Source organism: Phyllostomus hastatus, unplaced genomic scaffold, assembly GCF_019186645.2.
Source record: "Phyllostomus hastatus isolate PE091 unplaced genomic scaffold, TTU_PhHast_1.1 phas_scaffold_1674, whole genome shotgun sequence".
Classification (NCBI taxonomy): domain Eukaryota; kingdom Metazoa; phylum Chordata; class Mammalia; order Chiroptera; family Phyllostomidae; genus Phyllostomus; species Phyllostomus hastatus.
Genome location: NW_025334011.1, coordinates 31,405,310 through 31,432,516, shown reverse-complemented (window position 1 = coordinate 31,432,516; position 27,207 = coordinate 31,405,310). Strand labels below are relative to the sequence as shown.

Below are 27,207 nucleotides of genomic sequence, written 5' to 3'. Positions count from 1 at the left end.
CATTTAGGAACTGAAAGATACTACAGGATTTTGAAGACAAGCTAAGTTTCTTTAGAGGAAAGTGCTGTAGTTGGGCAGCTGTTCATGTATTTTACCATTATTTATGGAGGGATATGCAGTCGATGCTGGGGCGGCATGAGTTTCTCATTCTTTCCTCCCACCAGACCATAGACGTTTCAGTCCAGGGCTGGAAGGCATATCAATACACACTTACACAAACAATTGTTAATAATACAATAATAAAATATGCCCTAGTAATAATTATTTGTATATGACACATATTAACCACATAGTTATACAAATAATTATGACAAGTATCTCAGAGACATATGGGGTGGTTTTATTACAGCAGAGTGCTTCCTGACTGGAAAGAATATTTTCTCCTCTGTTAGAGTTGAGGAATCACACCGTTAACTGTGTTTAAATAGTGCTCTTATGTCTCACAGGTGGCATCTTGGCCTGTGAAGTACTTGAATCCTGGTAATAATGAGCTACATTGCAGTTCTCTTCTGACATCTCCACAGGAAATGCAAGAGGGGAATTATCTACTTGTTGATCTTTATGGAGTCCCTCAGAGAAAAGTGAGAGACTTGTGGGGCACTAACAAGATGAGGTTAGGGAGTCAGTAAGTTTTCTAGATTAGCAAAACTGCCCTCAGTGGTTTCTTGTTAAGGGGAAGGGAATCTCTCTCATCAGGTATCTTGTACTAGAATTGCCTTGATTAAAAAAATAATAATAATAATCTTTTCCTCCAGGAATTGTAGGTATTTATTATCTTCATCTTGTCCATTTAGGGTTGTAACCTATAAATTTTAGAGGACTTTTTGGTATAATTATGATTAGTAAAGTTAGGGGAAGAAAGGAAATTATTTGGTATCAATTTCAAATGATCCAGGAATGATTAAGGTAAGCCTGGCTACAGTAACAGATGGAAACATACAGGAACCTCACAATCAAGAGTTCAGTCCTCAGTCCCATAACAGTCTAAGGTATGTCCAGATTGCCGGGGGTGGGGGAGAGAGAGAAAGTGTAAATTCATCACTCTGTAGGCTATAATCTGAGGACCCAGCCTGCTGGAGGCTCTTTCTTTTTGAATGTGTCTTCTAAGGATGCCCTGGGGAATTTGCTTCCCCGTTCACTAGAAGGGGAGCAGAGAATGGAGGAACAAGCGTGACAGGTATCTATGGGCTAGGCCTGGAAGAGAGACACATCCCTTTATTCACTTTCCTTGGGCTAGAGCTCAGTTAAGACAACATCCTTGGCTAGCAGAAGTGTAGACTAGCTGTGTGCTGAGGAAGAAGAGGAATTATGGTCTTTAAAGACCATAGCCACAAAACACAGAGCAGTCTATTTTACTTTCAGCAACTTGTTTTGTAAATTGTTTTACAATAAAAAGATTAAAAACTGGAGCCAGGCGGGTTAAAACAATTGAGGAGTCAGCCACATACTGCTCATTCAACAAATATTTGAGTATCTGTTATTTGCAAAGTATTCTGTGAAGTGCCGTGGGGAATAAAGTGATGAGACATGTTCCCTGTCTTTAAAGGGCTTGTAGTCTAATAGAGGTTTAGTGGTAATTATAGGCCAAGGGGGGCTGATCAGAGTCTAATCTCGTCAGTGGGCCTGACTGGTGGAGGATGGGGTGGGGGCTGGAAGTAGGGTGAGGATGAGATGATCATCATCATAGTGAAGAAGAGATTGATGATGGGTAAGGGCCAAACTAGGTAATCACCAGTTTGAAGTCATATGGCAAAAACCTGGGACCAGCTGTCTGAGCTGGGGGCTTTAGAAAGGGGGCCATGGGAATGGGGGAATCAGAGGGATGTCACCCTGTAAGAAAGCCATTGCAGAAAAAGTGTGGGAAGGGGAAATTGTGTTTGACAAAGTGATTTTCATATGGTCTCCATTTTTTAATTTTTTTGTCCTAACACCTGAGGGATATGACACATTTCTATTAGTTACTGTGGTAGAGTCTCCCATAGGGGTTCAAATACTGACTTAGGTTTGGAAGAGACCCAGTTGAGCATCTTTGGGGCCTTATAGATTTTGGAAGGTCCACAAGTGACTCTGACTCTCTCTCTCCCTTTCTTACTGGTGCACATTTATCATGGAGCCCTCTTTGACTTTGCTCCTTTAAGAATCTTGAGCAGCTTCTAACAATAAGTGTCCTTTAAGAGAGGTGCAAAGTGCACTTGCTGTGTAGAAGAGGGAGGGAGAAGTACGATGGGCTTTGGGGGACTCAGGAGGAAGAGGTAGTATTTGAGCATCTTTATTTTGATAAAGTTATATTTGTACTGCTGGTTTAAAAGCATATTAAGAATAGAAGGGTGGTTAGAATTTTACTATAGTTCTAAAAATAATGTTGCAAGAGTATTAATGCTATTAAACCTCATGCACCTTCTAGAAGATACTCAGAATGGTGTGGTTGATTTATAATTCTGACATTTCAGCTGATTGGTTTTGTCAGCTTCAATGTGGGTGTCACAAAGCATTTTCATCTATATTGTCTCATTTGAACCTCATATAATTATTCTGTGAATTCAGTGTGGCGGGTTATTATAACCCTCCTTTTTAATAGTAACGAATTCAAGGCTTTTAGTGATTAATATACCTACCAAGTGGAGGAGGTCTTCTGGCTCCAAATCTGAATATACTGTGCACCTTTTAGTGAAATGATTTGTTCTACACAGGGCTCCTGATTTCCAGTTCAGTGAATCATAGCACCTCCTCTCTCAGAGATCTGAGAGGCAGACAAAATGCAGTCCAATTTTTCTGAATGCTATGTAGCTAAAGTCAGACAAGTAATTTTGGACATATAAATACAATGAAAGTGTTAGCTCCGCATCCCAGGTAAGCAGTCATGGCTCAGGTGATGCCATTCCAAATCGACAATATAGGTAGCCATTTTTAGTGCCCAGAAGCCAGATTACCCTGTCTAGGTGCCCTTCCCCTGATTTGTTAACCTTATACTCTTCCATGGTGGCTTCCTGCCAGAACACATTGGAATATACAAGAACTCTGGAAGCAGAACTCTGTGTTCTTCCACTCCCCTTATCCCTTTTCTTTGGCTCCTGTGCCTTTGTTAAATTTTAAACATTTAATCTTTTCAACAAGCATTTAAAATTCAGACATATTTTACAAAATACATCCTTAAATAAAAGTCTACCTTTGTTCATATTACCTACTTTTCCAGAATAGTTTCTTTGGGCACTTTTTAAAAATTTTATTTATTTATTTATTTATTTATCTATCTATCTGTCTATCTATCTATTTATTTATTTATTTATAGAGAGATGGGAAAGGAAGGAGAAAGAGAGGGAGAGAAACATTGATGTGAGAGAGAAACATCGATTGAATGCCTCTCGTGGGTGTGCTGACCAGGAACCGAGCAAGCCAGCTGGCAACCTAGGAACATGTCCTGACCAGGGATCTAACTGGAGACTTGTTGCTTTGAGAAATGATGCCCAACCAACTGAGCCCCACTGGTCAGGGCTCTCTGGGTATTTTTGATGTACTTGTGTCTGTCTGGTGTACTACATTTAAGGATACTCCCATGTGGTTTGCCCTTGCCAAGTTCTAAATGAATGCAGTTCTAGAGCAAATTTCTAGTGATCTAAGGCTTAGGTTCCTCTGCCACCCAACTTTACCATTCTGACTTTTCTGTTTTCTCATCATCCTTCATTCTTTCAGTATTTATTGAACATGTACTGTGTGTCTGGCATCATGCTACATGCAGAGGGTACAACAGCGGAAAACACGGAATACTTCCTACCTTCTTGGAGCATGCTTTGACTCTTAGGCATGTTATTAAAACATCACTATCTTGTTAATGGTTATTTTCAGTGCTTCTGTGTTTTTACTGTGCCATCATTATTATAGTTAGTTGGCTGGGGAAAGATGGGATAAAGCCATTCTTATGGACTCTTTACAGAAAATGTTCCAAGGTACATTATGTATGTATGTGTGCCTGTTCCATACAAATCTGCTGACAGCTTCTGTCTTGTATCATTCCAAAAACTGAACTTAGAGGTATATTGTATATTTGGGTGGGTGACTGAGGACTTGAGACAGAATTCTAGGTACAGTTGCTAGAATGTGTTGCTAAGAGAGAATATGAGATTTTCTCCTTTGAGATTCTTACAGGTAGATTTAATCATCTTCTACTTGGGAGCCTTGCTTCTATCCTATATCCAATGCTGAGATCCTCTAGATGCTGAAAGGAGGACAGTGTGGTCTTCTCTAGTAATTTACAATGTTTTACTAGTCACTGCATTCTGGTCCTGAGACTTGGAGAAGCTGGTATATACCGTGTAGGGGATGATTAATGAGTTTATTTTTGAAAAGCTATAACCTACTCTTAAATATTTATGGTTATTATGGGAACATAAACATCTGGCTAAAGTCAAGGAAAAGATGCTAGATCTTTATCCATTAGTGATAACTTCTTTTTGAGAGAGTATTTTATGATCTGGGCTTGGAGAAAGTACAATAAGTGAAAAAGATGTCTTTTTAGGATCTTATTTTAGAATTCTTAAATTTTGAGGAAGAAATGCTAACAAACTATGAAATGACTAAAAGTTGATGGGAATATAAGCAAAAAGAAAAGGGCTGTCTGGGGTGGTCCACAGTCACTGTATTCCTTGAAAATGAAGGACAATTCGCTGGCCTGCTTGTAGAATTGGTGGTAACTAACAAGTGTCCCATTTCTTCTGCCTTTTTGTACAAAACAGTGAGACGGTTTAAGCGGAAGCATCTTACAGCCATCGACTGCCAACATTTGGCTCGGAGTCACTTAGCTGTGACCCAGCCCTTCTGTCAACGATGGACAAACAGAGACCCAAACCATGGTCTCTATCCTAGACCCAGAACAAAAAGAGGGACTAGAGGTATGTCTTCCAAAAAAGTACCTCGCATGTCAGAATCTGTAGTGTGTATGGCCTTTGAATATCTCCCAAGTATTTGTAAGTACTACTGCTGTGTTTCTGTCATCCTGTTGCAATAGTTAGACACTTTTTGAAAAAATTATTTGTGAGTTTTCCATGAAAATCCCATCCTATTATAGTTGTTGGTAAAGGCCTCAGGAAAATGTGAGCAAATGAACTGCTTAATTATAACATGGTAGGAAAACACATACCAGTATCACCACCATTCCAATCTAGAACCATTATGATTTCTTGACTCTGCAGTAATTATCTTTGTCCAGTTGTTACTGGGTCCACTGTGTCATTATTTTTCTTCAAAATGTTCCCTCATTCAGTGACTTCATGGTAGGCCATGCCCTTGGTCACCTCAGACCTGGACTGCTACAGTGACCTTTCTCCTTGCCTTTAGATTTGTTTCTTTCAAATCAGCTAGAATATACATCAAGTTAATACTTTGAGTACCATTTCCTGTCACGTCACTGCCTCTCTGAAGACCCACAATGAAAGGTCTCTCTGTTACTATTATGGACTCAAGCTCAAACTTGCCACCACCTGATATGTTGTACTGATTACACACAAGTTCTATTTCTGACACTTTGGTTTTCTTATTACCTCTCTATGTGCTAGATGAAGTCCTACTTTTGCTAATATCTATTAGTATGATCCAGATTACCTTAGTTCCCCCTTGAGATATCTAATCTCAGAATCCAACTCAAATCTTAACCTAATTTTCTGTAAATATTGTAATTTGTGTTTATCACATTTTGGAACTGCCATAGCAAATTTATGAGGCAGTTTTAAACTAAATGGTTATATTTTGTTTGCTTTGTGTGTATATTATAAGTCAACTTCTCCTCTTTTGTGAGTTCTTTACCAGCAAAGACTTTGTCAGCATGTGTATGTTTCAGTGCGGAGTCCTAGCACTGAGAATGCAGTAGGCTCTTAATGGATACTGCTCTGATTGAATTCCACAATTAGAAAAATGTCAAAAAAATATAAAAGATTTTATTTGTTTATTTTGAGGGAGAGGGGAAGGGAGGGAGAAAAAGAGGGAGAGAAACATCAATGTGTGATCAGTTGCCTGTTGCCAGCCAGGGGACCTGGCCCACAACCCAGGCATGTTCCCTGACTGGGAATCAAACAGGTGGCCTTTTGGTTTGCAGTACAATGTCCAGCCCACTGAACTACACCAGTTAGGGCAGAAAATGTCAAGATTTAACCGAGGCCTGTTGACTTCAGAACTCTGGGTTTTTATCAAATTGCCCCAGAGAATTGTAGGTTTTCTTTTTCCTAACCTAGGAAAAAAACATTAAATTCTATTAAAGGCCAGACTTAGTTTTGCTCTACTCTCTCATTTTCCAAAGTAAGAATTCTGGCTATAGTCATTTCAGAAAGGAACCACATAGTTTGTTGTATGTGATAATGTGTTTAAACACTTCATTGGCATTTTACAATAATTTATAGGAGTTTAAAATGCAGTGGTAATCTGTAAAATCACCATTTGATTTTCCTTGGTGCTTGAAAAGCCTGTGAGGTCAGGGACTATATATACCATTTTTCATCTTATTTTTGTCTTAGAATCATAGGTGCTTATGAATAAAATGTGTAGATTAGGTAGCACTCTAATAATATGAAGAGAATTATGACTCCCTCCTTTTTATTTCAAAATAATTGTGTCAGCTTCACAGGAAGATATGAAAATAAATGGGCTTTAACTCTGTCACAGGAGAGAGTAGGTTTTACTGAATCCTGATAACATAAAGTACTTTTCTTTCTACTTGAGCAAACTTAGATTTTTTTATAATAGCAAGCCAAGAGGCATAAATTTTTATAGGTGGATGTATGAATGAATGTGAGCATTTATTTGGTTTTTGTCTGTCCACGCATGTATTCAGTTCACATGTATTACAAGGTATAGTGTTGTCCTCACATCATCTGAAGATAGGTCTCTGTCTCACTCCATATGTGTTTGACTATATGATAAAGCCAAATATAACTTTTTATTAATTTTTTTAAAATTTATTTTTTTAATTTTTATTTTAATTGTTGTTCAAGTACAATTTTCTGTCTTTTACTCCCATCCCAGCCCACTCCCCAGTGCTCCCCACCTCCCTCCCATTTCCACTCCCCCCTAGCTTTTGTGCATGTGTCTTTTATATCTGTTTGTGTGAACCCTTCCCCTTTTCCCCTGAAATTCCCTCCCCTCTGCCCTCTGGTCACTGTCAGCCTGTTCTCTATTTCAGTGTCTTAGGTTATATTTTGATTGTTTGTTTTGTTGATTAGGTTCCTGTTAAAGGTGGGATTATATGGTATTTGTCTTTCACCACCTGACTTATTTCGCTTAACATAATGCTTTCCAGTTCCACCCATGCTGTCGCAAAGGGTATTAGTCTTGTTATATAATCAATTAGCCAATAACTATGTACTTGTTTCTTAACTGAAAATTGTATCCTTTGGGTCAATAATGGTCAGCAGTCATTATTTATTTCTCATTATTCTGTTTGGGTTCTCTGTACAGGTCAAGGATCTCAAAGATACATCACTGAATTCCTCCTACCTGGCCAGAAGCGATGCACCAATGACATGGCTAAAAGCAACTCTGTGGACCAGGACCACTCTCAGGACTCAGAGGATGAAATGATCTTTGCTGCAGAAAGCAATTGTGCCCTGCCTCAGGAAGGTGATGGAGAAGCAAGGGTGGGCTCATCAGGCTCTGCTCTGCCTGCAAGGAAACGCTGTCGGTCCCTTGAGGATGAGAGGAATCAAGCTATAGGGACCAGTCAGTGGGGTGGGGTTTCTAAGAAAACCCTACGGCATCGATTTTCCCTGTCCCGCTCAAAGGCCAGGGAAGCCAGGCAAGAAGTAGAGGGCACTTTGTCATGGCTCTCTGCAGAGTTGGAAGAATCCAGCCAAGAAGTAGAGGACATGGGTCCTGATCCCATCCCTGACTCTTACTATGGGCTTCTTGGGACCTTGCCCCGCCAAGAACCGCAGAACCACATCTGTAGCTTGCCCAGTGAAGTTCTAAGGCACATTTTTTCTTTCCTCCCTGTGGAAGATCTCTATTGGAATCTCTGCTTGGTGTGCCACCTCTGGAGGGAAATAATTAGTGATCCACTGGTATGTAAAGCACTTGGAGTTCTATGATGTTTTCTCTAAAAATACATAGATTAGCTTCCTTTAATGTATACTTCTGATCTTAGTGTTTAGTTTCCATTTGCTTCCAAATAAAATCCCAATTCCCTGGAAGCATGTAAGCCTTTCCATGTTTGTCCCACCTTATTATCTCAGCCTCTTTGCTCACTTTTTCTCAACACATCCCTGTGTTCTGTCCACAACAAATGATTTGTTGCATCCTAACCAAAGACTGCATATTGCTTTTCACATGTTGGTCTAATGCCCTGACCCATACGCCAATGTAAGGACTCCCTCATCCCCGTTGGCATCTTACCTCTTCTTCAGGGCTTTATTCTATGCCTTCCCATTTCACTCTCTCTTACTTGCACTACTGGAGCAATTTTTACCTGTTACAAACTTATCACATTCTGTATTTCACTTTAGAGAGCCTTCCTCCCCCCTTTAAATTATTAGTTCGTTGATAGAAGGCAGTTTGTCCTATAAATGTTTTCTGCATTTTCCATTGTGCCTCATGACATTTTACTTATAGGTGAATTATAAATGAGTATTATGTCATAGAACTCTCTTAATCCTTTTTATTTCTCTGATAGAAGTTGTAATGTCCACTTTCTGATTTCAGTTATTGAAATTTCTTTTCTTCTTTATCTACTGAAGGATTGTCAACTTTGTTGATCTTTTTTAAAAAAACCACTCTTAGTTTTATTGATTTTTAATATTTCTTCTATCCCTATTTTAATTGTATCTGCTTTACTTTTTATTATTTCCTTTTGTCTGCTAGCTTTGGGTTTAGTTTGCTCCTCTTTTTCTGGAACTATTTTTCTAGTTCCTTTGGGTATAAAGTTAGGTTGTTGATTTGTAATCTTCTTTTTTTTTGATTGTCAATGTTAATTTATTTTTATTTTGTTTTTTAGTTAAAATTTATTGCAGTGACAATGATAATAAAATCATACAGGTTTCAAGTGTACAATTCTGTGATACATCATCTGTACATTGCATTGTGTGCCCACCATCCAAAGTCAGATTTTCTTTTGTCAACATGTATTTGAACTTTCTTCTTTTTACTGTAAGTTTTAACAGCTATCAATTCTGTGATACATCATCTGTACATTGCATTGTGTGCCCACCATCCAAAGTCAGATTTTCTTTTGTCAACATGTATTTGAACTTTCTTCTTTTTACTGTAAGTTTTAACAGCTGTAACTTCTTCCTTAATACTGCTTTCATTTCATCCCATAACTTTTGGTATGCTGTGTTTTTGCTTTCATTTGTCTCAAGGTATTTTCTAATTCTTTGTGATTTCTTTTTTGACCCATTGATTGTTTTAAGAGTGTGTTGTTTCATTTTCACGTATTTGTGGGTTTTTAGGTTTTCTTTCTGCTATTGACTTCCAGTTTCATTCCACAGGGATTTAAAAAGATTCTTTCCATAATTTCAAGCCTTTAAAATTTGTTAAGACATGCTTTGTGGCCTAGCATGTGATCTATTTTGTAAATTGTTCCATGTGCACTTGAGAAGACTGTGTATTCTGCTGTTGTTGGGTGGAGTGTTCAACATAAGTCTGTTTGGTCCAATTAGCTTACTGTTGTTCAGGTTCTTTGTTTCCTAATTGCTCTTCTGACTGATTGTTTTGTCCATTCTTGAAAGTGGAATACTGAAGTCTCCATTGCTGTTATGTTGCTGCTTGTTTCTCGCTTCAATTCTGTCAGTGCTTGCTTCTGGGATTTAGGAACTCTGTTGTGGGTACATATGTGTTTATAATTGTTATATCTTCTTGGTGAATTGACCCTTTTATCATTATATAATCTCCTTCTTTGTCTCTTATAATAATTTCTGATTTAGTCTCTTTTGTCTGGTATTAGTATAGCCACAGCTTTCATATTATTTAATCTTTGTTGAAGCTGTGAGCCTTTGTGTCCCAATATTTCAACAGGGAAATTAAAGCACTATCTTTTGCCAGATTCTATACCAAGTTAGTGTTCAAACCCAAACCAAGACCTGGTTCTCCTAGTTTCCCACCAAAATTTGTGTACTGATTGTACCATACTTGCTCAGCTTTTAAATTGTTAGCTATAATTGCTTTTTTTAAAAAAAACAAACCTCACCTCTGGACATGTTTAGAGGAGAAGAGAGGGGGAGAGAGAGGGAAACATCGATGTGAAAGAGAAACATTGATCGGTTGCCTTGCATGTGTGCCCCAACCTGGGACTGAATCCACAACCTACGCATGTGCCCTGACTGAGAATCAAACCTACCACCTTTCGGTTTATGGGATGATGCTCCAATCAACTGAGCCACACTGGCCAGGGCTGTAATTGCTTTTTAATTGGTAGGAGAGTATCCCTATGTTTGTGGTCTAATCTGCTAATAGTCATTTCCTGCATGTTATTTTGGATTTTTCAACTATATAGTTCATTCCTTGGAAAAAGTTGTATCATCGATACCTGATGAATGAAGAGCAAGCCGTCAGCAAAGTAGATGGCATCCTGTTGAACTATGGTATTGAGAAAGAGTCAGACCTCTCTGTGCTGAACCTCATCCGGTGAGTTGTTTTTCTTCTGCAAGGAAGACAATTTCTGAAGTCCTTTCCCATATATTATCACTCATGACCATCTTTTTCATTGACTCCTCTGTGAATGTCTTACAGCTATACAGCCACCACTAAATGCTCCCCAAGTGTGGATCCTGGAAGGGCTCTGTGGAGTCTGAGGGATCATCTCCTCCTTCCTGAGGCAGAGGCATGTGTGCGTCAATACCTCCCTGACCTTTACGTTGCTGCTGCGGTATGTGAAGAAGCTGTGGAGAATTACTGGGGAGTTGACACATTTTTCTCATTTCTCAGTGTATTGGTGATGAAGTTTGGCTGAAGGTTGTTTCAGATTTATTTTTAAAATCTTTCTTTTATCTCTTTCAAAGCCTTAATCTTGTCGTTGGTCCCATTAGAGAAGTAAAAGGCCACATTGTAGATGCTTATATTTGGAAGAAATTTTTAAGAGAAGTTAGTCCAATGCCCCATGCTGTTGAGAAATCCTCAACAGAGGATGGTCATCAAACCTCTGAACACTTTGATTAATAAAGATTTCTTTACAGGACAGCCCATTCCATTGTCAACAATGTAGGGTGTGTGAGGACCAGAGAAATTCAGGGTCTTGCTATAGATGCATGTGAGTTAATGAGAAGGTAGAAATAGTCCTCAGTTTCCTGACTTGAGGCTCCTCATTTAGATCATGGATTTTCAAAACTTATTTTAGAAGCTATATGCAACCCCAGCCTGCAACCAATATACTGAGAAATTAATCCATGTGCATTTTTCCTTCTGTCTTCAGTGATTGTTGATGATGGTAGAGTGAGTTTTCTTTCACAGGATAATTGTCATGAAGGTACATGGAATGTACCTTTTTTGGAATGCATTTTTATTTTTATTTTTTTATTTTATTATTTTTATTGTTTATTCTATTATAGTTGTCTCAATTTTTTCCCTTTTGCCTCCTCCACCCAGCCCACCCCTTTAGCCCAGTCAATCCCCTCTCCATTGTCCATGTTCATGTGTCTTTCATCCATGTTCTTTGCCTAGTCCCTTCTCCTTCCTTCCACCATTCCCTCACCTCTCCTTTCCTCCTACAGCTATCATATTTCCATGTGCCTCATTCTATTTTTCTCATTAGTTAGTTTTGTTTATTATATTCCAGTTATAAGTGAGGTCATATGGCATTTCTCTTTCACTGCTTGGCTTATTTTCTTAGCATAATGTTCTCCAGGTTCATCCATGCTGTCACAAAAGGTAGGGCTTCCTTCTTTCTTTCTGTTGCATAGCATTCCATTGTGTAAATGTATCACAGTTTTTTAGTCTACTCATCTACTGATGGGCACTTAGGCTATTTCCAATGCTTGGCTATTATAAATTGTGCTGCTATGAACAGAAGGGTGCATAAGTTCTTTTGAATTGGTGTTTTAGGATTCTTAAGGTATATTCCCAGCAGTGGAACTTCTGGATCATGAGGAAGTTCCATTTTTAATTTTTTGAGGAAATTCCATACTATTTTCCACAGTGGCTATACCAGTCTGCATTCCCACCAGCCATACCCTAGGGTTCCCTTTTCTCCACATCCTTGCCAGCACTTATTGTTGATTCATTAGTGATAGCCATTGTGACAGGTGGCAGTATCTCATTGTGGTTTTAATTTACATTTCTCTGATGGCTAGTGATGTTAAGCATCTTTTCTTATGTCTATGGACCATCTGTATGTCCTCCTTAGAGAAGTGTCTACTCAGGTCCTTTGCCCATATTTTAAGTGGGTTATTTGTCTTCCTGGTGTTGGGTTGTATGAGTTCTTTATATATTTTGCAGATGAAATTGGAATGTATTTTTAAACAGGGAGATTTGTAAAGTTAAGATTGATAAAAATATATGTCCATTATTGACTATTTCCAGGTCAGTGAACATTTTCTTAGACATTACTAAATAGAGCATACTGTGTTTGTAATAATAACTTTTCAATAATTTATTTAATATTTATTTAAATTAATATTTAATAATTATTAAACAATAATAACAAAGTAAATTGTAAATTAATATTTTAATACCAGAGAATTGTCTGTCTTGCTTTCACCCCTGTGGCCTACTGTCTTCTTTTGTATCTCTCATCTTTTGTGCCTTGCAGGCAGACACACATTTAATAATGATCCTATTGTGATGCTGTTGAGTGTGTGTGGACCTGAGAACTCACACTAACCTGGAGAGGAGGGGTGGGGAGATGAGAGCATCATCTCTCGCAAAGTTCTATGTTAAATAGTTTATAAATGTTATTAAATTACACTAAGAACTTAAACCCAGAAGTGATTAGAAGAAAGGAATCCAGGGCAAAAGAAAGGGTTCCCATTGTTTCCCTCATATCATTTGGGAAGTTTGCACTCAGGTCAGGCAATATGTACCTGGCACCTGAACCCCAAACTTGGGTTTCCTCACTGATTGTCTGATGTGATATTTATTAATCGTGACCTGTATTTTTGGGTCTTTTCTCCCTTTCCTGATCCATCTCCCTCCAGGGTGTCAACGTGTGGGCTCTGGTAGCAGCCATTGTTCTCCTCTCCAACAGTGTAAATGACATCCAGCAGCTACTCTTCTGCCTCAGGAGGCCTAGCTCCACTGTGACAATGCCAGACATCACTGAGACTTTATACTGCATCGCTGTGCTTCTCTATGCCATGAGGGAGAAGGGAATTAACATCAGCAATAGGTAAAGTATTGGGAGGGAGGGTGGAGACTCTGACAGAGTGAAGGTCCTAGACTTGTGACAAGTCCCAGCTCCACCACTTTAACACTGGGCAAGCCATAAAAGTCACACTGCTCAGTTTCTTTATCTGCAAAATAAAGGAATTGTGAGATTTAAGTGGAGTGGCGCAGGTAACAGTGCTCTGCAAATATAAAGTGCTGTACAACTGTAAAAAGAATACCCTTACACGCAGTTACATGTAAGGGTATCAAAGCTCCAAGTGAGGTCTCCTCACTAAAAGATGCCTTCTTTAGTCATTTGTGGCTATATTTTCCTAGGAAAATGTTAGGATTTGGTTCCCCTATTTCTCACTTTTTTTGGGATATGATATAAAAATTGTGATTAAGTCTTGTCTGTTTATCATCTTAGTGTGAGAAAGGCTATAGCTAATGGGTTGCTAATTCTGACTGACCATCATGGTTTCACTCACCAGCAGATATTCACAGGTCGGTTTTGAGAGGGATGTGTACATTCAGCAGAATTTTGAACACCTATTACATGTCAGATAGGTTTCCAGGCACTAGCAATGCCTTTCATGTGGACTGTGTGTTCTAGTGAGGGGAGACAGATACTGCATAAGTAAATAATTTAAACAAGATTATTGTAATGAGTGATTAGTGGTGCAAAGGAAAGAACAGATGATGGTCAAGGGCAATGGGGAATAATGCTTTAGAACGGGTAAGAAAAGTTTCTCTGAGGAGGTAACATCTGAATTGAAACCTGAATGTCAGGAGGAACTGGCCATTTGAAGATTTGTGGGGAGAGCACTTTAGCAGAAGGCATAGATACTTTAAGGGCCCAAAGATGGGAATAAATTCAGTGTATACAAATAACAGAAGAAGCCTAGTGACAAGAATGTAGTGAATAAGAGGGAGACTGGTATATGATTATGAGAGGTCTACAGTGACCAGATAAAGGAAGTTGTAGATTGTATTAGCAGTTAGAATGAAATCCAAGGTATGAAGGGCAAATTCTAGGAGGCCCTGACCCCTGGCATGGAGACAGGCAGTGTGACAATGCAGCAGATCTTGGAGAAGGAGACATTACAGAGAGGATTTCCAGATTTCCTGTTCTGGAGTTAATGAGCCTTAGGAGGAGCTTCTGGAGGCACCAGGTGAGCTGTGGCCCAGCCATTCATGGTGAAATTTAAGTATGGAACATTTATTCTCCAGAAAAGAGTATTTGCTGTGTTTCTGAGATATATTTCAATTCATTAAATATAGTTTATGTTGTATCCCACTCCCTGGCATTGAGATGTGAGGCAAGGAGCTTTATGACACAATTAGGACTAGACAAATACAAAAATGATGAATAATGACCATAAGTACAAATAGTAACCTGTAAATAATCTGCATGTTTACATGGACATAGATGAAGAATGAGAGATATGATATGTTGTGTTTATATATTTTTTCCTGCTTTACCTGGGAGATAATCTTTTTTTTTTTTCATTTGTAGCAAGGATTACTATCAAACTCCAGTGGCTGGGCCAGAGCCCCTTGCAATGTTAGCAAAAACTTGCCCCTTATGTAGCACACTACCTCCACTCATGAGTTCCTCACCACCAGCGGCCTCTACTCTGAGCTCTAACAATGTGCAGTCCTGAGAAATAATCTTAGTATGACCAGAGACTGAAATGTTGTATTATTAAAAGTATTTGTTTCATCAACAAGATTGATGTGTGGAAATCATCTCTTCTCCCTTTGGGAATGGGGTGCAATGCCCTAAATGGTGGGCAAAGGGTGATAGAAGGATATGAGTTTGGGTTCATGTAAACACAGAGAGGTTTGGAGTGGCTTGTGATGGGACATGTTTAACCATGTCAGGTGCCTCTGTTGAGTGCACTGTGTCATCTTTGGTCTCTCTTGGTGACTTGCAGGCTGTCTTGTTTTCTAGTTCTTGGTAATCTTATCTTTAAAAAAAATTTGTTAGGGTGACAGTATTTAATAGGGTCATATAGGTTTCAAGTGTACATTTTTATGACATATAATTTGTATATTGCATTGTGTGCCCACCATCCAAAGTGATATCATCTTCTGTCAGCATATATCTGACCCCCTTCCTTTTACTACCCCTGACCCCTTCCTTCTGGTAACCACCATAGTGTTGTCTGTGTCTGTGAGTTTCAGTTTTATATCCCACATATGAGTAAAATCATATGGTTCTTAGCTTTTTCTGACTGACTTATTTTGCTTAGCATAATATTCTTGGGGTCCATCCATGTTGTCGCAAATGTTGTATTTCATCTTTTCTTATGGCTGAGTACTATTGCATTATATATATGTACCACATCTTCTTTATCCAGTCCTCTATCTAAGGGCACTTTGGTTATTTTCATATCTTGGCCACTTCGAATAACGTGCAGTGAACATAAGGGTGCACATATCTTTGCAAATAAATGTTTTTGAGTTTTCAGGTAGATACCCAGAAGAGGGGCTGCTGGGTCATAGATAACTCTATTCTTAATTTTTTGAGGAACCTCCATACTGTTTTCCATAGTGGCTGTACCCATTTACATTCCCAACAGCAATGAATGAGGGTTCCTTTTCCTCCACAGCCTCCCCAACATTTGTTATTACTTGTCTTGTCTAACAGCCATTCTAGCAGAAGTGAGGTGGTATCTCATTGTAGTTTTGATTTGCATTTCCCTATTAGCTAGTGAAGTTGGAAATCTTTTCATATATCTGATGGCTGTTTGTATGTCTTCTTGGGAGAAGTGTCTGTTCAGGTCCTCTGCCCACTTTTTTTAAATGAATTGTTTGTTTGATGTTGAATTGTGTGAGTTCATATATTTTGGATGGTAATCATGTCTTGTTACCCATGTAGCAAACTTTCTTTGGAACCTTAAAAGTAGGAATGTTCTTCATGCTTCTAAACCAATATTACCTCATGAGACTCAGGGAACAGAGCAGCAACGGAGGCTCGGAAAGATAAGATGACATTATGTTGATGCTGAACAAGAATCTCACCAGTAGGAACAGAAAATAGATTTTTTCAATTGGTTCATACTGCTCTTATAATTATTTGTCTCTTATGATCACAGCTAATGCCTTGTTTCCCCAAAGGGCATGCCCTGGTCTCTCTCCTTTTGTCATTGCACCTGGAGCTAGGTGTCTTTCCTAGAACTGTGCTCTCTGAGAGAGCTTTGGTGAGCTTTAGGTATACTTAAATTCTTTTCTTTCCTTTTTTTCATAAAATGGTGGTAGAGTTTTATTGATTTTGGGTTTTTTTTTTTTTTTTTTAAGAAACAGTAAAGAGTCTAAATATATCTGAGAAAAAATAAGATACAGATTGGGACTTAATTTGATAATCTCTAAATCTGCTTTTTCCCTGTTAGGATCCACTATAACATTTTCTATTGCCTGTATATTCAGGAGAATTCTGGCACTCAGGCCACAACAGTTAAAGAGGAAACGTCAGTTTGGCCAGGGTATGTACACAGATAAGTAAGTGTGTGTGTGTTGTCTTCCATTCTTGACTCTCATACTTAGGAGGAGAGGTGTTTTAACAACTTTATTGAGGTATAATTTACATTATGTAAAATTTATCATTGTAATTGTATAATTCAGAGATATTTATTAGTTTTACTAAGTGTGCAGTCAATATCATATTCCAGTTTTAGAACATTTTTATCACACTAAAGGGAGGTCTTGTTTTTGGTTAAATTTTGTTCATCTGATTTAGCTGTTTGCTTTTTGACAGTCCATTTCCTGGTCTTTTCAATTCCTTTGTATTTTTCTAATGTTTCTTCTGTAATGATTACAGCAAGAAAACAACCATCCAACTTACACATGAACAGCAACTGATTCTGAACCATAAGATGGAACCTCTCCAGGTGGTAAAAATTATGGCATTTGCAGGTAAGCGAACTCGCCAGTACTGGAATAGAGGGTCAGGGTCATGACTCATATCACTACACCCCGCTTCCCTGTTACCTTCCAGAGTATCTTTACTTTGATCTGTTGTTAAACTACTGCAATGAAATAATCATAAAAGCAGTTGCCAAGTAGATCTTGCTTTTTCTTACAACTCCAGGGAGCATCCACACTGGAGTTCCCTGTGAGACCAACAGTTCATAGGAGTTAGTTTGCTGGGTAGTTACCAAAGGGGTTGATCCAGCCTGTCATTTATCATTATATGTGCTCAGTCACTGATTGCTTATATACTGGCAGGTCGTGTTAATCTCTTCTCAGAGAGTTTTAGTAGCTCCTGATTTCTATCGGGTGAAGTCTAGAAGGCCTTTCCACCATTTGTTTCTAACCTACATTCCTAAATATATTGTGTACTGTTCTCCTGCTTCAGTCAGCTCATTGTCCTCACAGTCTCATAAAGTGTTGATTATTCTTTTGTCTGAAACTTAGCTCATTCTATTTTCTCTACCTGGAATTCCTTCCCTTTTTTTTCTACCTACATATCCTAGTAAAAACAACAACAGCCATTTCTTAAATGCCTGTCACATGTCTGAGAGAAATTAAAATGACTTGCCCCAGGTCCTGGCTGGTGTATCTCAGTTGATTGGGTGTTGTTCCATAAACAAAAAGGTCGCAGGTTCGATTCCTGGTGAAGGCACATGCCTGGGTGCAGGTTCCATCCTTGGGCAGGCACATGTGGGAGGCAACCAATCTATGTTTCTCTTTCACATCAATGTTTCCTCTTTCTCCCTCCCTTCCTTCTCTCTAAAATCAATAAGCATGTTCTGTGGTGAGGATTAAAAAAAAGAAAAATGACTTGTCCCAGGTTAAATAGCACAGTAAAGTGAAAAAGAACATGAATTTAGAAACAAAAAATTGTCACCAAAGAAGAAAAAATAGTACCGCTTTTTCAACCTTACAGGGTTGTTGAATATGAATGACACAGAGTGGAAATATTTATAAAATGTGCATTTTAGCTATTCTGCCCTGGCTAGCATGGCTCAGTGGATTGAGTCCTGGCCTGCAAACCAAAGGGTCGCCAGTTCAATTCCCAGTCATGGTACATGCCTGGTTCGTAGGCTGAGTCCCCGGTTGGGGGTGTACAAGAGACAATCACACATTGATGTTTCTCACCCTCTCTTTCTCTCTCCCTTTCCTTCTCTCTAAAAATAAATAAAATAAAATATTTTTTTAAAATGTGCATGTAGGCTATTCTTACTATATGGTTACTATATGCTTACTATATGATTATTCATACTATATAACCATATAGTAAGAATTATATAGTACATAATATAGTATATAATATATGAATTAAAATTCAAAGCTGGATTCAAAGTGTGATTTAAATTAGAATTCAAAGCTGGATTTGTTCCTCTCCAAAAACCTTTCCCCCTCTTCCTCTCCTTCTCTGTTTCCTCCCTTTCTCTCTTATTCTTTGCCCTACCATGGTGACTCTCGTCATTTCTGGTTTTCCCTGATGGAGGCTTCTTTAGTCATTTGAGTCCTACATGATCTCTGAACTCTTCCCTATAACTAATTATTCATATTAACTATTTGGTACCTGATTATATAGTAAGAATAGCCAACACACACATTTTATAAAATACTTCTACACTATGTCATTCATATTCAAAACAGCCCTGTAAGGTTGGAAAAGAGGTACTATTTTTCTTCTTTGACTGGTGAGAATTTTTTGTTTCCAAATTTATATTCTTTTTCACTTTATTGTGTTATCATCATACTCTCATTTTGTTCTAATTGTTTCAACTGTGTTGGTATTTTATTTTCAACTAGATTATAATGTAGGAACATTGCTTTATGTCTTTTAATATACTCCCAATACTTAACATACAGCTGAACATGTAGTATTACTCAATAAATATTTTTAAATGAATGAGAATTGAATAACTGAATGACTGGATGAATGATGGAGAGGTAGGGCAGACAGAGTTCAGAATGAATCTCATTTGCATGCCCTTGCCATCAAAGCGTTAATGAGCCGTAGGCCAGCCATAGCTACCATGTATTGAGTTCTTCTGTTGGGTACCTTGATGATTATCTTCATCCTGCCTGCCGCTACAAAGTCATTGTTACCCACTCATGACTGAGAAGCAAACTGAAGATTGTTGAGGCCAAGTAGCTTGCCCTTCATTCCTTGACTAAAACCTGACAGAGCCATAATCCCCACACAGGTTAACCTGGTTTAGAATCTATTTTTTTTTTCACTATACCATTGTTCATTTTTATCGGTATTGGAAAACTTGTCACAGTCTGGTCTCAAACAAGAGGCGAGATAAGCATGGATAAGCCCTGATAAAGGCATCCTTTGGAACAGTTTTTCCTGGTCAGAAGGTCACTTCGTTTCCTCTTGGCTTCCCCAGGCACTGGGAAGACCTCTACCCTGGTCAAGTATGCTGAGAAGTGGTCTGGGAGCAGGTTTCTTTATGTGACATTCAACAAGAGCATCGCAAAGCAGGCCGAGCGAGTCTTCCCCAGCAATGTCACCTGCAAAACCTTTCATTCCATGGCATATGGACACATTGGGCGGAAGTGAGCATTACATTGCCACCATTGTTATTATATCTAACCACTGTTTTTATGTTGTAATCCTCATGATCACATATGGACTTACACCACAATGACACTAAGAAAATTTAACCTTTTTGTCTCCATTTATAGGCAGGAAATATAGATTTAGCAATTTGTACTTTTACTCAATAAAAACACATTGTTTACAAATAATATCCAAAGGGGGAGCCAAACTCATTTCTCTGGAATTGAAGCACAGAAACTAAAAGACTTGTCTAGAGTTCAGGGTATCGGCAATCTGATTGGTCACTTCTAGGCTTCCTTGGAATGGGGCGAGAGGGAGAAAACTAAGCTGAGGTATACTTGCCCCAGGTCTCTCAAGGCCTCTGAACCAGCATTCCCTTAGATGTGAAAGTTTCAAGAAACTTTGAGTTTCTGCCCTTAGGGGCCTCTTGGGGAGTCTGTTTCACAACTTAGAATAGTAGTGTCTGCCATGACCCACTTCATCTTCTGAGTTACTGTATGCAAATTCCTGAAAGCTTAATGTGAAGCCATTTCAAATGATACATGGACCTGGCTCAACCTCTCTGGTTTTCTATTTTCCCTCATCTGTATGTGACACTGAGAGTGACCTTGTGGTGTCATTGTAGAGAAGGGGATTGGGAGTCAGGGGGCACATTTTATTAGCATTGTCAATAAGGCCAAATACTATTCATTTGGGGTATGTATTACAGGTACCAAACAAAGAAGAAATTGAATCTCTCCAAGTTAACACCCTTCATGGTCAATTCTGTCCTTGCTGAAGGGAAAGGTGGATTCATAAGAGCCAAGCTAGTGTGTAAGACTTTAGAAAACTTCTTCGCCTCGGCTGATGAAGAGCTGACTATTGATCATGTGCCTATTTGGTGTAAGGACAACCAGGGACAGAGAGTCATGGTTGAACAGAGTGAAAAACTGGTGAGTATTTAAATATCTTTAGAATAAGGGATCAGGGGTTAAATGAGAAGAGTTGATATGATACAGTGTTATGTTTGTCTTTCATTTCTTCATAAATGCTGGTAGAAGATAAAGGTAGAGGGGTGACTGTAGGTCAGTTATAGTTGTGGGTTGTAAAGCGTTTTCTGTGAAGAGTATTCATGGACAGCTCACTCCATATGGTCTTCCCATTCAGCAGTGAGGCACCTACCTAGGATTTATAAGAACTTTTCAATGGGGCTGCTAGACAAATCTAAAGATTAGGAATCTCTTCTAATTTTTAACAAGTTTTTTCAATCCTTTCCCATTCTTTTTATGAATTAATTATTAGTCATAAATCTAGAGAAATAATCTAGCCTTTTCTGGTCCATCAGATTTTGTGCTGTCTGAGCAATGTTCTGTCACTGGGCTGTTGTGAAGCCGGAAGGAAGTTAGGGAAGTGACTGCCACTCATCGAACTGTGATGGTGCCTTTATTCTGACCTCTGCTCTGTATGTGGAAACGAGAAGTGTGATTTCAGGGTGCTATCTTTTCCAGGGCCTTAAACTAGGAATTACCGATTACTTGTTTTCTAGAACAGTGTTCTTGAAGCAAGCCGCCTTTGGGATAACATGCAGAAGCTGGGGGAATGCAAAGAAGAGGCTTACCAAATGACTCATGATGGTATGCAAGTCCCCAAATCTCAATATCTGTTAGATGTAACTGCTTTAGTTATAAGTTCTGACTCTTGCTACTCCCCTTTTTTAGGCTACTTGAAACTTTGGCAGCTGAGCAAACCTTTGCTTGCCTCTTTTGATGCCATCTTTGTGGATGAGGCCCAGGACTGTACCCCAGGTGATAAACTATTCAGGACGTCAGTAGTCTCAAATACATAGAAACAACATCATGATTATATAAGAGGACATATGCATGAAATGAGTTGATCATTCTTATTTGTCCTAAAGAAGAGGAACAAATGATATTCAGTCACTCAGAAATCTCTTATTGACTTTGGATTTCAACAATTGTCCTTTTCCCCCACCCAAGGCAGATTAATTTTCCTCTAATGTTTTGCTCTGGGTTATTTTTAAATGTTGACTAAGCATAGGTCATCAGAGGGTAGGGACCTAGGCTCATGCCGAGTGGGAAGAGATTGTCAGTTTAGAGTGAACAATTTGTGTTATATATATTTCAGATGGCTAGTAGAAAATAGTGTGACTTTGTAGGTCATTTGGGGAGTTTAAGTTATAATATTAAGAGAGAAAAGACAATCTACTTCACTTTATATTTGCCTATGTGGTTTCTTATACACAAAAATTTGTCTAGGACTAAAAATAATCTACTTTCCTGGGATCAGAAACTGTTCTTTTGTCTGTTCTTAAATGATTTCTTTGGATTGACTATGCCTATACTGCAGGAAAACACAACTCTGTTAGACAGTGTGCCCTGGCTTAGTTTCACGAAACCATTTTTATCCTTTCTGTCTGAAATGTGGTTTCCTTTTGCCATGTGGGTTGGTACTCTTTTAGATCTCTTACTTTTTCCATCTTATTGGTTGCAGCAATCATGAATATAGTCCTGTCTCAGCCGTGTGGAAAGATCTTCGTAGGGGACCCACACCAGCAGATCTATACCTTCCGCGGTGCAGTCAACGCCCTGTTCACGGTCCCTCACACTCATGTCTTCTATCTCACACAGGTAAGAGTTCTCTTTGCTTCCAAGTCCCCAGCAGTACGTAAGTAAGCACTGTGGTTCTCCACCCTTGTTTTTCAGTGCTTACCATGTGCCAGGACCTGTGCAAGGTTTTGTATCAGATTCACAGTATGTAGCCAATCCTTGCTTCTAAGCAGTGGTTCTCTGGTTGTTAGGGGACCTCCAAAGTCAAAACAGTTTTCATAATAGTAATTTGCCCTTTTCACTGTGTTGACATTTGAACTGATAATGCAAAGCAGCGTGGGTGAAACTGCCCATGCCTTGCCATGAATGAAGGCATCCGCACGAAATGGTACCAGCAGTCATTGTGTTCTTTACTGCCATGCACTCATACGGGTTTAAAAACAAACAACAACAACAACAACACACACAGTTCACTTAAGAATGTGCTTTACATAGCAAAAATGATTAATTTTATTAACTCCTATTTCTTGAAGATGTCTCTTCAGTGTTCTGGGTGATGAAGTGGGAAGTATGAATAAAGTACTCCTGCATACCAAAGTATGTTGGTTTTCTAATGAAGAGCACTTTTGTAACTGAGGCGGGAGCTACACTGGCAGCTTTTTTTTCTTGTAATACCACTTGTCATTGAAAGAACAGCTGACAGACTTACGGTTATTCAGATTTGGGTTTTTAACATTTTCCCAAAAAGGAATGAAATGAGCTGTGACTCAAGGAAAACAACTTACAATTTTTTGTTGCCAAAGATAAAACCTTTACTTTCAAGTGAAATGAAAATTTTGGAAAACTTATGTCTGCCATTGTGAGCATGACAACTCATGGTGTCCTTGATTGTCTGGAAAGGTTATTAAACTTCCCCCCCCTTTTCTATATGCATGTGTGTAAGGCTGAATTTCCTTTATGTCGTTCAACTAAAACACCACAGCATCGCAGATAGAACACAGACAGAATGAGAACCCAGCTATCTTCTGTTCAGCTGGGCATTAAAGAGATTTGCAAAAATGTAAAAGAGTGACATTCTTCGTGCGAAATTTTTTTTGTTTTGGAAAATATGTTTTTTAAAAAATGTATTATTTATATTATTATGCAGTGGGTTTCTTATTGTCTTTTTATTATTTATTTATTTTTGTTGATTGATTTGAGAGAGAGAGAGAGAGAAACGTTGACTTATTGTTCCACCCATTTACTCATTGGTTGCTTCTTGTATGTGTCCTGATTGGGGATCAAACCCACAACCTTGGTGTATCAGAACAGTGCTCCAACCAAATGAGCTACCTGGCCAGAATCATTATTGTTATTTTTATTTATTTACTTTTTTTTAAGAGAGAGAGAGGAAAGGAGGGAGAAAGAGAGGAAGAGAAACATCAATTTGCAAGAGATATATTGATCAGTAGCCTCTTACATGCCCCCATGTGGGGACAAGGCCCACAACCCAGGCATATGCCCTGACTGGGAATTGAACCAGCGACCTTTTGGTTCACAGGCCAGTGTTCAATCCACTGAGTCACACCAGCCAAGGCTATTGTTGTTTTTAAATGAATCCAAGTTTCTAGTGATTACTATAGTTAGATATAACTCATGTAATTAAAACTCTTTTAGGGCCTCAGCAGTTTTTGGAAGTGTAAAGAGTACTGAGACCAAGAGGTTCAAGAAACACTGCTTTTAAGAAACTCTTTTCTAGTCAGAGGATATAAGATGTGCCAGCTATTCAAGTATAATCTGAACTATTTTGTTCTGTTATAGAAAGTTCTGTAACCTACTCTGATACTTTATTCCTTTGAGTTCCTGTTGTATCCTACAGTGATTTGGGGTAACATCAACTCAGAGTAACTTTTTTTAATAGGCTGTTTTTAGTTTCAGATTTACAGAAAAATTGAGAAAGTAGTACGGAAATTTCCCATATACCGTGCATTCAGTTTGCCCTATTATTAACATGGTAGTGTAATGGGTTTGCCACAGTTAATGAACTAGTATTGACACATGATTGTAAAGCCCTTTGTTTATTCAGATTTCCTTAGTTTTTATCTAATGTCCTTTTTTGTTCCGAGATCTTGTGAGGGTTACTGTATTACATGTAGTTGTCATGTCTTCATAGCCTCCTGTTGGCTGTGACAGTTTCTCAGACTTTCCTTGTTTTTGAAGATTGACACTTTTAGAGAGTATTGCTTAGGTGTTTTGTAGGATACCTATGTTAAAATTTGTCAACTGTTTTTCTTATGATCTTATGAGTGTTGAGGAGGAAGATCTCTCAGAACAAAAATTGTCATTAGCATCATAATATCGAGGGCACATACTATCATTTTTATCACATAATATTGAGGGAATATGATTTATGACTGTTGATATTGACCTTGATCATCTAGTGGAAGTAGTGTTTGTCAGGTTTCTCTACTGTGAACTTACTCTCCTTGCCTCTTGCCCTTTCCATACTATAATATATACTTTGGAAGGAAGTCACTATACTTAACCCTCACTCAAGGAATAAGTGTTGGAATGGCTACATAAATTATTTGTAATTCTTCTGCAAGGGAGATTTGTGTCTTCTTTCCCATTTATTTATTCAGTCATTTATTTATATCAGCACTGACTCACAGATACTTATTTTATGATTTGGGTTATGGTTTACTCAGAAAAGCTTTATAGCAACAAAGTACTATTTGTTGAAAGTCTCATTTTTCTTAGACTGTACTGTTAATGTTCACCAAAGCACATCATCCTTTATTACCTTAAATTAGAAATGCATGGAAAAGATAATGAATATCATGAGTTTGGGGAAGAATGATGTCTTTCCAACTGCAGTGGTCAAGGAATTAGGGTGTTAGGCAGAATTTTGAGGGGTAGGTAATTGTTTTGCCATGCACCAAGGCAGAGAGTGGGCAGGGAATGCTCAGGAAATTATTATATAATACTTGTGTATATGGTTATATAGGACAGTATTTTTAGAATAATGTAGAGATAATTTCAAAGGCAAGGAGAGAAGCCTTCCCTAATTTCCCTTAATCTTTTGTATAATTTAATACTTCTTAGATTTGATTTGGAAAGAAGGGTAGAGTTGCTTAGAAATGTTTGCTATTGGTTTTGGGAATAAAAGGAAATAGGTTGTTGAGGCTGTGATAAATCTTGAAAATGTATGCATCACTTTTTCCTCCTGTATTGCTCTTCCTTTTTGAGCAAATGCATGGCTTGAGGACAATGTGTGGGAAAGATTGATCTAACTGCCCTGGCTGGTGTGACTCAGTTGGTAGGGCATCTTCCCACAAACCAAAAGGTTGTGGGTTTGATTCCTGGTCAGGGCACATGCCTGGGTTGCAGGTTAGGTCCCCAGTCAGGGTACATGTGAGAGGCAATCAGTTGATGTTTCTCTGTCACATCTGTGTTTCTCTCCCTTTTTCTCCCCCCCTTCCCTCTCTGTCACTAATAAGCATGTTCCTGGTTGAGGATTAAAAAAAAGATTGATCTGACAGAGGTGTAGAGGTTTTTGGCAGTGGGAAGAAACTAGAGGGGAACAGACCAAGTAGGTGAGGCATGAAGTTTGAGTTTCTGAGCTGACCTAGCAGCAATGGTAAGAAAAATAGTCTAAAAAATTTGGTGGACAAATTGTCAAGATTTGGATTTGGGGACAAGAGGTAAAGAAAAATAGGTAACTCTAAGGTTTCAAGATAGAAAATGCTATTCTGAAAACTTAGAAATAAAGTCTTTGATTCTTTGTCAAGTTCCTATTCAGTACAAGTGAGTTCACAGTAGAGAATTTCCAAATATACTTTCCAGGTAAGATGAGTCAGGAAGGATTAGTTTGGCAAGGCCAGGACTTGGCAGTGATAGAAATATGCTAACATACTTCAGGGGGAGGTTGTTAACTCCTTTCATTTGCTGTTTTCCAACAGAGTTTTAGATTTGGTGTGGAAATAGCTTATGTGGGAGCTACTATCTTGGATGTCTGCAAGAGAGTACGGAAAAAGACTTTGGTTGGAGGAAACCATCAGAGTAAGGCTTTCAGTTACTTTTCTCTTATTTGTTACAAAAATTGGTTTTCCTCTTTATTTGGGTTTGCTGTAGAGTTTGTGCTCTCTCCCAAAAGGTGGCATTAGAGGTGATACAAAGGGGCAGGTGGCCCTGTTGTCCCGGACCAATGCCAATGTGTTTGATGAGGCTGTACGGGTGACTGATGGAGAAGTACCTGCAAAGATACATTTGATTGGGGTAAGAGTAAATTTCTCTTGACTGCTTCATGCACAGAAACATTTCAGACAAACATAGACAATGAAAACGTTTGATTTTAATTAGGATTATTATGCAAGCAAGCATTTGGGTTTTTGACAATTTTCACCATCTGCACCATGACTGAAGTCTTTCTCCCTGAACATTCTGATTATGCTAGCCAAGTCGGCTCCATTCTGTAAAGTCGGATCCAACAAGCACTTGAGGATCTTTTCTCTTACTCTTTAAAAAATAAAGCCCTTCTCATCTTTAACTATGCAAAATGAGGCCACGGGCTCTCTCTGAGTGTCCCAGTGTGTGTTGTTCATTAGTGTAAGAACCAGTGAGGGACAGCACAGCGGGACAGGCTAGCGGGCTCCAGTGAATAGAGTGTGTGTACCTGGTTCTAGCTCGGGTTCTGTCACTAACTTTGTGTGGCTTGTGGCAAGTCACAGCCTCTGTGTGCCTCATTCTCTCCATCTCTAAGATAAAGATAATGCCTTTCCTTTACCTGTTTCACGGGGAAATTAGGGATCAGTGACATGTATGTGACACTTTTGACTCTTTGAAGCCAAGATATGTAACTAAAAGATATTCACTCATTCATTT

General features: G+C 38.6%; 1 protein-coding gene and 1 non-coding gene across 2 annotated transcripts in view; one reads left to right on the top strand and one right to left on the bottom strand.

The window, feature by feature from the left end:
* FBH1 (F-box DNA helicase 1) overlaps positions 1–27,207 on the top strand; it is a 43,770-nt gene that overhangs the window by 4,302 nt on the left and 12,261 nt on the right. Inside the window, exons 2-15 of the mRNA XM_045858149.1 lie at positions 4,731–4,886; positions 7,441–8,042; positions 10,469–10,599; positions 10,705–10,840; positions 13,104–13,294; positions 16,668–16,760; positions 17,096–17,190; positions 19,626–19,794; positions 20,508–20,730; positions 21,324–21,411; positions 21,496–21,582; positions 22,289–22,425; positions 26,286–26,385; positions 26,480–26,601. Of these exons, the coding sequence (XP_045714105.1) occupies positions 4,731–4,886; positions 7,441–8,042; positions 10,469–10,599; positions 10,705–10,840; positions 13,104–13,294; positions 16,668–16,760; positions 17,096–17,190; positions 19,626–19,794; positions 20,508–20,730; positions 21,324–21,411; positions 21,496–21,582; positions 22,289–22,425; positions 26,286–26,385; positions 26,480–26,601 (2,330 nt within the window). The remainder of the gene's footprint in view (positions 1–4,730; positions 4,887–7,440; positions 8,043–10,468; positions 10,600–10,704; positions 10,841–13,103; positions 13,295–16,667; positions 16,761–17,095; positions 17,191–19,625; positions 19,795–20,507; positions 20,731–21,323; positions 21,412–21,495; positions 21,583–22,288; positions 22,426–26,285; positions 26,386–26,479; positions 26,602–27,207) is intronic.
* On the bottom strand, positions 14,781–14,931 carry LOC123831384. Its single transcript, XR_006787905.1, has one exon. It is a non-coding gene; the product is annotated as a small nucleolar RNA SNORA62/SNORA6 family (small nucleolar RNA).